At 35.5% G+C, this 12,886-nt stretch overlaps 1 protein-coding gene across 1 annotated transcript in view; it reads left to right on the forward strand.

Annotated features, from left to right (window-relative positions):
* The first annotated feature begins 2,352 nt into the window (after positions 1–2,352).
* The window catches only part of pth2ra (parathyroid hormone 2 receptor a), a 58,480-nt gene continuing 47,946 nt past the window's right edge, over positions 2,353–12,886 (forward strand). Inside the window, exons 1-5 of the mRNA XM_059499357.1 lie at positions 2,353–2,654; positions 6,243–6,339; positions 8,586–8,696; positions 8,906–9,021; positions 9,101–9,198. Of these exons, the coding sequence (XP_059355340.1) occupies positions 2,502–2,654; positions 6,243–6,339; positions 8,586–8,696; positions 8,906–9,021; positions 9,101–9,198 (575 nt within the window). The 5' untranslated portion in view covers positions 2,353–2,501. The remainder of the gene's footprint in view (positions 2,655–6,242; positions 6,340–8,585; positions 8,697–8,905; positions 9,022–9,100; positions 9,199–12,886) is intronic.

A 12,886-nucleotide genomic window follows, 5' to 3' on the forward strand; every position in this document is an offset into this window, starting at 1 on the left:
GTCATCATCCATAATGTGGCTTTTATGCACATAACATATCACAAATGTAGAAGCTGTCTTTCATTAAATATTTTCAGCTTTTGGATCAAGTCAAAAAATAGAAAACCAAATGTGAGCTCAATTTCTGAAATAGTTAAGCGGAGGCCCGTTGCTTCCTCTTTAGAGAGATTGAATCCAAATGATAAGAGTTATGCTGAATATCTAGTGTGCTGTGTGAGAAAATGTGTTGGCATTTTGCTCCACAGGACTCCTTTTTATAGTGGTTAACCACAAATTTTACTACACAGGGTTTCATTTCTAGGCTGCTTTATTAAATTCCTCTTATAATAAACTATTTCACCTATATTTTACTGAAATGTAGAATTGTTGCAGTGAAAAAAAAAGAAAAAAAGATGTGGCTAAATAAGCAGTCAAATGGGAATTGGATTTGCTAGTTGGTGTTTCAGCACCATGGACAGGTCCACAACATAATCTTATTTGCAGCTTCCTGAACACTAATATGGTGATTTTACTTATGAGTTATTCATTTCACTGAACCTCCCTGTGGTTTGAACAATCGGATACCAAAGCAGAATATATAACACATCTCATGTATAAAGCCAGAAGTTCCACAGAATTTAGTAAGAGACTGAAGGTGGATGCAAAGATGGACCCTGCTTTTTTGAAAGAACATTAGATTACAGGACACTACTTTTTTTCACATTACCATCTGCTACTGTTACTGAGTCACAGCCCAGCAGGCACACAATGTCATGAATCATTGATATTAGCTTAAATACTGGTTTGGTCAGGTGACCAAAATTCCATGTCAGTTCAAAGTTTCATGTCAATGTTAATTTGATGTCCAATACTGACATTAGCTGACATTGACATTTGTTGTTTTTAGGTTGTGTAACCAAACCTCAAAGTTAAGTCAGTGCCACATTGGTGTCAAATACTGACATCAACCTGATTTTTATTCTCAACTTAAATATAACATCTGTCTGACTCTGATGTCATGTGCAACATCAACCTGACGTTATATTGACATCCAGCCCACTGGTAGTACTTTTTCCTCATGAGGGGTTTTCCTAAGAAATTATGCAAAAATTAGTTGACTATGGATAGGGTTACTACAAGTAATTTAGTTTATTAACACTAAAATATGCTCAAATGTCTGAAGTATGTTCACTTAATGTAAATCATAACTCAAGCTTGTTGATCACCAGGCTGACCTTTTGTTATTATGAATACTTTTATTTAGCAAGCTTTAAAATCTCTAGTCTAGTAAAAAAAAATCAGTTTACTGTTTTGCTGTACTTTGGATCAAATAAATACAGGCTTGGTGAACACAAGAGACTTGACTGGTAGTGGATACTATAGGCAACTTTAATTATTCTCTAATTTCTAGCTTTTAATTTGCTTAGAAATCTATAACTGCTTGACAATAACAAATAATAATGATTTTTTAATATACTACAAACACTTATTTATCACATATGTAAGGCAGAATAGTTTCTATACTGTAATAAATCTATGTCAATTAGCACTGTTTTGTTGATATACTGTATGTATCACCTGCTGGAGATGACATATATATGAAAAACCATATATTGTCGCGATCGTATATTAATATCTTCGTGTTTCCATAAGTTTCAGTTCTTCTGTCAAAACAACTTTTTTCATACAGCGATAGCTGGACGCTGTTGCCCATGTTAGGAGTTTCCTGATATGACTTTATGCGCGAGAGCGCGCTCCGGCTTCGAGGATGAATGAAACACACTGCAGAAGAGTTTAGCGCTTCTGGGTCCGAATAAAATATCAGGTCATGCGCAGACTATCCTGTCTCTTTGAGTTTAAATCAATATTTATTCAAACCAGCTCTTGAAAACATCTATGCGAACACATTTGACTGAAAAAGTGCTGGGGACGAATTTCCATAATATTTAAGGGGGGGGGGGGGGGGTGTTACTAATCCGCGTAATCTACGCCCCTGGTTTTTTCATATGATTAGTGTTTACACTTTCGCGGTCTTGATACACATTAATTCGAGAATAAAATAAATGAAGAACGCACTAGTTAAAACTCTTAGTGTCGATATTATTGACCAATCATCGCGATACATGTGCTGCACAAGTGCAGAAGGTTGCAGCGGGAGAGCCGAGCAACCGCAGCGCATGTGTCGCTTCCAACGCCCGTGTCAACCTCACTAGGCTATTATAGATATTTTGAGATCGATCCGCCCATCAGTAAGTGTGAGTCAAACTCGCTTTCTGTGACAGGAGGAGCGTCTCATTCACTGTGTGAGTCCGCCAGCAGAACTGACCGAAGGGCTTTCTTCGTGGAGTATACTTGCAAACTTTCAGCTGCTTTCATTTTAAGTTTTTTCTGTAAAGGAGATGTGAACGTATTTGAACATCAAAGAACCACGACGTCTTGTGATTTAGTGCTTTTTATTCGAAACTGAAGAAAATATTTCGGGGAGAATTAAGGATGAATTTAACCGATGACATCAACAGATCATGGTCGTTGGGATGTGTGAGGAGATGCACAAAGTCATAAGGGACGAAGATTGCTTGTTATCTCGACAAAAGCTTCGCTTCAGAAACATGAGGGATTGTCTCCTGTGGAACTTCGCCAAAGTGGTTCTGTTCTGGACATTAGCTGATGCTCAGGTAAGACACTGGGTCTATACAGTGTCATGACAATTTTTTTTCTTTACACTGAAACAACTCAGTAGTACATACTGCATATACAGTACGTTTAAGACGTCTTTTGTGTTATTTTATGCGGAAATCCATTTTGAGTTTTTATGGTAGATGATAATCAAAGAAATTTCATTAAAGCAAACTATCTGTAAAAGCTGGTAGTCGATTTGACTGAACAATTGCAGACCTGTCTGTTTGATTTCAACCTCAGCATTTACCATACACTTTTATCTAAACACATTATGTATATATGTATGTAGCTATGTATTCATGTATGTATGGGTATCAGTCTATTTTGATTCTAGATCTGTCATTATTATTATATGCTTAAAAAAACTTGTGTATGTGTTTTACTTTTTATTCATAATCCAAGTTTAAATGGGAATGGTCCTTCTGCTATATTTTTGTTGAAACTACATGGTTTCTCAATAAAGTGCAAATGAGGTTTTCTTAATCTGATCCTTAACTCTCTTTTGCTGAATAAGACAGTTGATTCAGTGTAGAGACGTTCCTACATGAAGCATGTTTTTCATGATATGTGTGAGACTGTACACATGCAGTCAGATATTGACTGAACTATGATTCAGGTTCACAGCCAACTTCTGCAATGCTCATCTCTAATATCAGCCTCTGAGAACTGGAATTGAGCAGTGAAGGTTTTAATAAAAGCTTGGTGTGTTTCATAGCCCTTTTCATCTCTCCTAAACTAATAATCCTGATTATACTTTATAAAGCGTTGCTACTGCCTGCACTATAAAAATGTATTGTCAGGTGAAATAATATGTGCCTTGTGAATTTAACTCAATAATATTATTTAATATGACTGAATCAACCTGACCATATAGAGTGGAAATAAGGTAACAACTCCATATTTCATATTTTTTATTTATTATTATTTATTTTTTACAGTGGATATAGAATCTATACAATATGCACACATTTTTTTTAGCTTGTCATTATATGTTGTTGAAGCATTGTTCACCCTTGTTCTGTCATTCCAGACCAGTAAATGCAGGCACATGTGCAGTGGGTGAAATGACACATAAAAACAAACTTCAGTGGCATGTGCATTTGTTCATGCATTAAAAGGATAGTTTACCCAAAAAAGAAAATTCTGTGATTAATTACTCACCCTCAAGTCTTCTCAAACACGTAAGAGCTTCGTTTATCTTCAGAAAACAAATTAAGATATTTTTGATGCATTCCGAGAGCTCTTTGACACTCCCATAGACAGCAGGGGCACTACCACAATCAAGGTCCAGAAACATAGTAAGGACATCAGTAAAATAGTCCATGTGACATCAGTAGTTCAATTGTAATTTTAAAAAAAAATACAAGAATTTATTTTCCATGAGGGTCAGCTTGGTCATATTGCATGTTTGTGCACGTTAATTATTACCTTTAAACAACTGAGACTTATTCCCACTACATTGCCAGCAAGGTACAGTAATAAATTAGCAAGTCATTAATGCATACATAAATGTGATTGTCTAAATCATCCGATATGGCTAGGAACTATACTCTCATTCTGGCATAATAATTGAGGAACTTTGCTGCCGTACCTTAGGTGCAGCAGGCGCAATGATATTACGCAGCGCCTGAAAATAGTCCACAGCTAACTTCCAATGGTAGCCTATTTTTTGGTGCTGTGTAATATCATTGCGTCAGTGGCACCCATGGTATGGCAGGAAAGTTCCTCGATTATTATTATTATTTATTTATTTTTTTGCATTTTAACTGTGATTAGAGTTTGATTTAAATGATTTTGAATACATTCATTTAAATAAGTTATTCTGTGGCCTTCCCTGGTCGAGAACCACTGATCTAAGTGGGTGTATCCAAGCCATTATTTATTTACTATTTATTTATTCTAGAAATGCCTCATAAAATCACTGACTGACTGAGTTCAACAGGTTTCACCTGTCTATTTTATTTTACTTTACAAATTCGCTTTCACAAATTGAGTGGTTCACATTTGCCAGAAATTTCTGCATTGCACATTCAGGAACTGCAGAAATAGCAGTAGAGCACCGATGCACTGATGCATGATCTCCATCTGCTGTTAGTCACTCACCAGCAGGTGGCGCAAGCGGCTGTTGATGAAAACCAAAACAATCAGGCAGCACAAGTAATTCAATCATTCATAAAAACTAATTTGCAGGAATGGATCAAGTGGTAAGTAGAAGTTATGATATGGACTAGTATACAATATATAAGCGGAAAAGCTGATGTGTTTACATCTGTGCTTAGTTTCCTTAACTTTGAATTGCTTTGTTAGAAGCTGATTGTAATACTTGGGTTCCCCTCATAGGTCACACTCCAGGATTCCCTAGTAACTTGTAATGAGAAAATCGCATAATGGGCCTCAGTGAACTAATCCAGTAATATAAAAAGCTCATATATAACTCAGTATATACATTACTGATGATGCAAACTATATAGAGTTATGTAGAATATGAACGTAGCAATTTGTCGTGCATTATTGCAGTTTTTATTATTGTTATTATTATTATTTTGAAAGTTCCTTGCTCATTGGCTCTGAATGCACATACCGACAAACCATACAGGAGGGGTGGGATGTTGATCAGTACTTGCTTGGGATGGGTGTCATCATGCATCTCAACCAATGAAAGCATTTGGGGTGGACCTAAGACTGCAGCAGCGCTCACATAAACACAAAGACTATAAACACTCCCGATAAAATTATTTAGGCCCCCTGATACCTAAACCCACCCCTCTCCAACCTTTAACCTATCTTTTTATGAAACACTTTTATTATATGTGAAGAATACAAAGGTAAGAGATTAATGGGTGCATTTCCATTCAGCTATAATTCATGTTATATTTCATAACCAATTAAATTTTTTGATCCAGCAGCATTTCAATATCCTCCCGCAAAATGCTAAAATTGCAATGCTCACAACTGTACCTTTGCTTTGCATGACTGAGAAAATGACTTTAATTGAGGTCGAAGTGATAGCTCCAATACCCTTCTGATACACTTTTACATTAATTGAAAATCTTTCTTTCATCATTACAGAGAGTGAATCTTTTAATTTCTTTCATCTCCTCAGGGTATTTAGAAGTTCAACTCTTCTCACTGTCTTGCAGACTCATTTAAGCAACCCGAAATGAAACGGAGAGAGAAAGTCATCACTAACCCTTTGATAACCACACCAACACTCAGTTTTACATAATGCAGTCTTCTTTTGATAAGGGAATGAGGCCTTTTTTGAAAAATCTGTAATTATTTTCTCATCCTTACATCACTCCTAAGTGTATGAAATTCTTTTCACATATTTAGCAGCAAGTTTCTGTCTGTTGTTTTCCATACAATGAAAGTAAAAGGAAATGACAAAAAGAACAATGTGATCATTTTAAGTGAGAAAGAGACTTTACATCTTACTTGTGAATCAATGGAGTTTCATAATTCATCTCAAATATGCCTTGATAGGCTGAGATTTGCAAATAACTTCCTCAGATAAAGCTATCTGATGGCTTTAGAAGATTCAGTACACAATGAAGAAATAAAAACAAGCATTTTGTGTTGGACAGGCAGGTGAAGATGAGATTACAGCTGAAGAACAGGTGCAGATGCTGCTGGATGAGAAGCTGCAGTGTCAACAGAAGATCTCCACAGATGACCCTACAGGTACTGTAGATACCGTTTCCACTCTACGTTTCTTTCACACAGCTTTCAATTAAATGTCCTTTCCAGTTCTCCACTTCAACTACTGTTGTTGCACACCACAGTTCATCTAGAAATAGTAACATATTCACCAGAAGTATGACCATCATCATCTGTGCCAAAACATGTTTTGCATAAAGCTTGAATGAGTCAGCTCAGTCACATGAGGTTTGTCGACGTAAATGAAGATGTACTGCTAATGAGACGGGGCAGTTTCTTAGGGGCAACTCTTGGTTAGGCACTGCACAGTTTGCTAATTAATTTAGCTTCATTATAAACTTGTCACAAGTGATAAGGCAGAACAGAGAAAAAAGCTCTGTTGGAGATTAATCATTATAATGGCCTTCCTGGTCGTTTTATCAGTAGTGACCTGGCAACTCAAAATATTAACTTGGCTTACTCCCATCTCCCTTTAATCTTAGCATCATAGGTTATAGGGTTATGCGTAATTCAAGGATATAAAAATAGTTATATTATGTACAAGGAAATTATGTGCAGATGACATGGGTGCAATGACTGTTATCTACAGTACAAAACATATTTAGTTTTCAAACTGGTGCATGACGACACGTCTGGATTGATTAGAGCTAATCTGGACTAGGAGAAATGTTTAGTATAGTTATGACTAATTTTATAATGTGAACGTGTTCTTTTGGTTTCTGAGCTTAAATCTGCCAAAATAAATTAACGTAAATTCAAATTTACCTTGCTTTATTCATACATAAGTATTTTCTAAAGAGAGGTCAGCAGGTGACATCACCTAGGGTATGAGATAAAAAAAGAACAATCTGATATTTTTATTCTTAAAATATCAAAATCAGTTTTTTTATTTTTGTCTGCTTTAGTGCATGTGCTAAACATCATTTTACAATTAAACCTTAAACTATAATACAACATGTTAACATCTTAACATGTTCCTAAAATTAAATTATATTAGCTTAATGTGCTGTCACATTTACCATTGTCATTTCAATAGGAATCCATGCGATATTGTGAGAGGGCAAAAGATTTCAGATTTCGCAATGGGTTGGTCATGTGAATTTAACTCATTGGCCAAAAGAAACCTGCTTGGTTTGAAAGTGACTTTTCTGTGAACTGTGTGTTTCATACATTGCTACACTATTGACAGAAGACAATGGACCTTTTTTGTCTATAACATTTATCTGAAATTTCACTAATGTAATCACACTTTTAAACTTTTATGGCCCCAAAAATTTGTGAATGCACAAATTTGAAATAACAAAAGGTTGTAGTTACATCGCATGTTCCTGTGACCAGGAGGTTGTGTAATAATTGAACCTGACATGCTGAAATGTCAAAATGTTGAAGCTACGTTTCAGGAGTTTTCATGATTTTGCATCATTTTTGATGGATGAAATCAAGTTCCATCTTACACTATCTTCTTGTTTCATGTTTCACTTGTTAAATGTCACATTAATGGATAACAAATTACTGTTTCATGTTGACTTTAAATAGTATCAGAACTGCACAAGACTTCTTTTGAATCATTCCGAAGGAATATATTGAAAGCACTTCATGTCTAACGCTTCATTGCTTATGTGGTCTGAAGCTGGCAGAAATCTGCGGCTGCTGAACTGACTCTGTTGAAACTTTTGCTGATTTTTTTCAATGTCTTCAACTATCTGACATTAATTGTATCAGCTCCCCATCTGTTTATTTCAGCAGAAATCATTACAGTCATTGATATATTTATAAATTGCTTGATTGTTTTAGCACAAAACGATAAGTAGGGTTGCAAAAGGGGTGGAAAACTTCTGGTAAATTTCCAGAAACTTTCCAAAAATCCCTGGAATATTTCCAAAATTTACTGGAAAGGTTCACATTTTTTTTGCAACCCTAATGATAAGTACATTGACCAAGTTCAGTATACATAATGTAATTAAACAATTAATTTATTACAGAAGCACACTTGTGGCATCATGTTATTCCATGCTAGTTGGATATAATACAATATCCATGCCCAGCTTTTATCCAAAGGGAAACATGATTTATTTGAAGATGGGAAGGATGTATGACAATTTCATACAAGGCCTTTACTGTAGCTCATTTCATGTTTGTCTTGCTATGGAATCTACTCTAAATATCAGGAAGGAATGAAATAGAGTCACGTTATGCTGCAAGATTCTATGATTTCATATTTTGCCCTTTGGTGAATTGACATCTCTGCTCTGAAACTGTTTTGCTCTCAGTTGGTGTTTGTGTCCCAGAGTGGGATGGTCTGATATGCTGGCCTCAAGGCTTCCCTGGAACCCTGACCAAGACTCCCTGCCCCAGATACATCTACGATTTCAACCATGCAGGTTTGAAAAATTTCTTATCATCTGTAGTTTTTTTTGCCTTGTTATTAAATAAAATTAAATAATATTTACTACAGTTTCAAACTTTTATTATTGGATAATGTTTTGCATACTATTTCTTACAGTTTATAGGCAGCATAGCTACTGTACAGTATGCTAGTATTCCAAACAAGCAAAGTTCATGTTCAACAAAGTTTTTATCAATCTTTCAGGACACGCTTACAGGAGGTGTGACTCTAATGGTTCTTGGGTGCTTGCAGAAAGCTCAAACAAGAGCTGGGTCAACTACACTGAATGCATCAAATCCCCAGAATCCAACAAAAAGAGAGTAAGCTACATTACAGTCATTTGTCTTTAATGGACCGAGATCTCTCGTGATTTGACACGCTATGTCTTTGTCCCCACAGCAGGTCTTTTTTGAAAGGCTGCACATCATGTACACAGTGGGCTATGCAGTTTCCTTCAGCTCTCTTCTAGTGGCTATCTTTATTATTGGATACTTCAGGTGAGTAACTAAATTTGAATCTATTTACTTCTCATAACTTCAAGGAAAATAATTTTCTTGATGTTTTAAATAGTTTTCTTACACCCTCAAGTCAAATATTATACTTCTATTTATATCATACTGTAATTCCACAAATGAGAATCAGCGCTGCTATGTCTGTTTCTCTCTCTCTGTACTTAATGCTCCATTAGCAGCTCGTTGGATGCATCTTGAGTTCATTGAGAATGTGCCGTTAGATGTCACATGCCAATACTATTTACACAGTAAAGGAAGTGCCTTCTCACGTTTTCTCATTTTCTGTTGAAGATAGACCACTAAAAAAAAGATAATTAAATTGATCGACAATCTACTTATGGATGAAGATACATAAATAGTGGCTCGCAGGGGCGCTGCACAAGATCCCGGGCCCTATGCATAGGCAGTGCTAATGGGCCCCCCTCCCCATGAAAATATATATTCCAGACTTTTCAAGGGCCCTCTCTTCCTTTGGGGCCCTGGTAATCAGTACTGGTTTTACCCCCAGCCCAGCGCCCCTGGTGGCTCGGTTTTCAAAATATGTGCATTTAACTAATAGTACAAAATGTCAATATTAATTGCAGCGCAGGCAAGCAGAGAATCTATCAGAATTATCGCTTACAGGTTAATTCAAACCAATTTGAAAAGAAAGACAAGTGCAATCTTGGAAATATTTTTTTTTCTCTTTCTTGTGATTTAGTTTGATTGTTTATATGCATGCTGACATTTTTTTTTTATATACATATTGTAGATTAATATCAATGCATCCATTATAATCCACTATACATCCTTTATCTGTTTCCATCAACTGTGCATCCTTTCAAATTTCAAATACATTGTTCAAGCTTTAAGGCCAGCATTGTAATAAAGTATCTGGGACAAAGACGAAAAAAGTGTTTAAGCATAAAAAAGAGTGTAATACTGCTTTAAACTGTTGTAGCACCCCCCCCCCCCAAAAAAAAATGCATAAAAAATAAATATCATACATTTTCCCCTGATTTACAAAAGACACCCAGTAAAATGTCATTCAGTGTAACAATCTTGTCAGGCATATTTACAACAAAAATCTATTTATGACATATTAAAAGACTAATTACTTTCACCCCAAATACTAATGAGTTGTAATTTTAAATTTTTAACATTTGCCACTATCCTAGGTTTTGCCCATTTGTCAGTAAGAATTTTGTACTAATTTAAAAAACAATAAAATTTAGTATGCTCCATTATTCTTTTAGATATTTTAATATGTACACATCAGAATAAGTATGTTGTTTGAATTTTTGCATAAATATTGTGTTACACTGAATGACAATGTAACATTTTTTCAACCAAATTCTGACATTTTATTCTCCAAAAACTTATTTGAAACCTTAAAAGTAGACATTTTACTTACATTTAATGTGCTTTCTATGGACACAAAATCACTTTTGTACATTTCTTTTGATGCAGACATCTTAACGTCTTTGACCCATCTCCCAGTGCGCAACTTTCACATAATTGCATTCGGTCTCTCTGGGAAATAGATGGTATATTTCAATTGCTATACATATTAAAATATATATTATAATTAGGGGTGTAACGATATTACAAACCGAACCGAAAGATCGCAATACACCACCCACGATACGAATCGCGGAACTCTCGTGGCGTACCGCGGTACTCTCACGCCCCCTGCTGCCCATTGTTGAGGTTAATGTCACTTATCTCTTACTAACTAATCTATTAATTTAATCAATTTTATTTCCATACATTTGATTAAATTGTATTGGTAACAACTAATAAGAGCTTTTTAAATGCTGTTCTAAATATTATATTCCAAAGTTAATGTTTTCCAAGTGCATGTGATGTCACGTAACTTGGTAGTGAGCGTCACACTCGGTTACTACTGTATACGCAGGATACGCAGGACCAGTACTGATTTTTCCGTTGTTGAGAAGGACGGATATAAAATGAACCAACACTCAGTGAAAACATGCCTCACAGACATAATAAATATATCTATAGAAAGCTGTAAATGACTACTTTTAACGAAATAAAATAAATCTAAAACAAAATGTCTCTTTATAATCAAAATCTGTGAAGATTCTCTTCTTGGCGCGTCTAATGAGGAAATTGCGAGACAGACAACTTCATCCTTGCGACACAGACTCAGAAAACACTAGTTTATTAGTAAATAATTCAAATATCTCCTTACTATTTACCACTGTCACATTTATGGTAATTACTTTTTCCGATATTTTGCAGCAAGCTTGAGCCTATTGCGTGTACTTGAATGCAGAACTGTTCATCTGTGCTGCTGCTGCGGGACACTAAACACCGTTGAGTCGCTCTTCACAGTTGCGGTAGCACGGTCTCGTGTTGTTTCCACCAGCGCGGCAATTTTTTTTCATCACTTATTAATGGATGTCTAAAATATAAAAAGTAAGGAGAAGTATAAAACAGGCGGTAGGCCCGGCCCGCGTCTGAAATATGACATAAAAATTGGTCTCAGAGGAGCAGTTAGATATGGCATCCAGCAGTGATGATCCTCCAGCAAAAAAGGCACCTATCTCTGAACTGTTTGGAAAGTTATTTCCAGTGGAGCCGGGCACTCCTGCAACCTGTAATGTTTGTCATATCAAATGTCTTCATATCTATATAATATATTTAACTTTAGTTTACTCAGATAAGCTGACTGCACTAAAGAGATACATGTTTTATTCTGACTAGATACATTGGAAGTATTTATTTCATTTTTGTTTACTCAGGTATGCTGACTGCACTAAAAATGTGAAGCCAAAGTTAATAAAGAAAAAGTCAAGTTATTTTTGTTGTTATTATTAAGTTAAGTGAATCTATTGTTCCTTAGCATTGCTGGTAAAATGACATGAACCCTGCCCCCACAGCAAACCGAACCAAACCAAACCGGACCGAACCGTGGCTCCAAAACCGTAAACCGGACCAAACCGTGGCATTGGTGTATCGTTACACCCCTACTTCTGAATGTGAGGTGTGGTCTGATTGGCCAGCTATCTGTTGCATTGTGATTAGCCGAATGCCTCAAACGTGTGACGGAAATGTTACGCCCTTACCATAATATGATGCCGTGTGTCAAAATTTATAGTTAACAAAAGTTTTTTTGCCAAATGCATGACAAAAATGTTTGCACTGAACTATGTTCTTATTAGGGTTTCCGCGGGTCCTTAAAACATATTTAGTTAAATTGTTTACATTTAAGGCCATGAAAGCTCTTAAATGGTACAAAAAGTATAAATTATAAGAGGTCTTTGGGGATGGAAACACAAGAATTGAAATATGGAGTAATACATCGATTAAACTTCAAAAGGCTACGATTTCACTGAATAAACTTGAGGGGCCCATGTCAGCTTTGTGTACTGCAGTTACTGGGGAAACCACTATATTTCTGCAGTTCTGAAAGTGAAATAAGATCATATGCTATTTTTGCTACATATTTTTGAATGTGAACAAGTGGATCGACAAAAAGCTAATGCATTATAAAAATCAAAAAAATTAAGACACTAAGATATATATTATATGTTATTTAATATAATAATTAATTAAATAATAATTTAAAATAAATTAATATAATAATTGATACTTTTGACTTTCATTTTAAATTGGCGTTTTAGAATTAAAACGATCCATTTTTACACTGGCATTTCAGCTGCATTGC

Source organism: Carassius carassius, chromosome 19 (assembly GCF_963082965.1).
Source record: "Carassius carassius chromosome 19, fCarCar2.1, whole genome shotgun sequence".
Classification (NCBI taxonomy): Eukaryota; Metazoa; Chordata; class Actinopteri; order Cypriniformes; family Cyprinidae; genus Carassius; species Carassius carassius.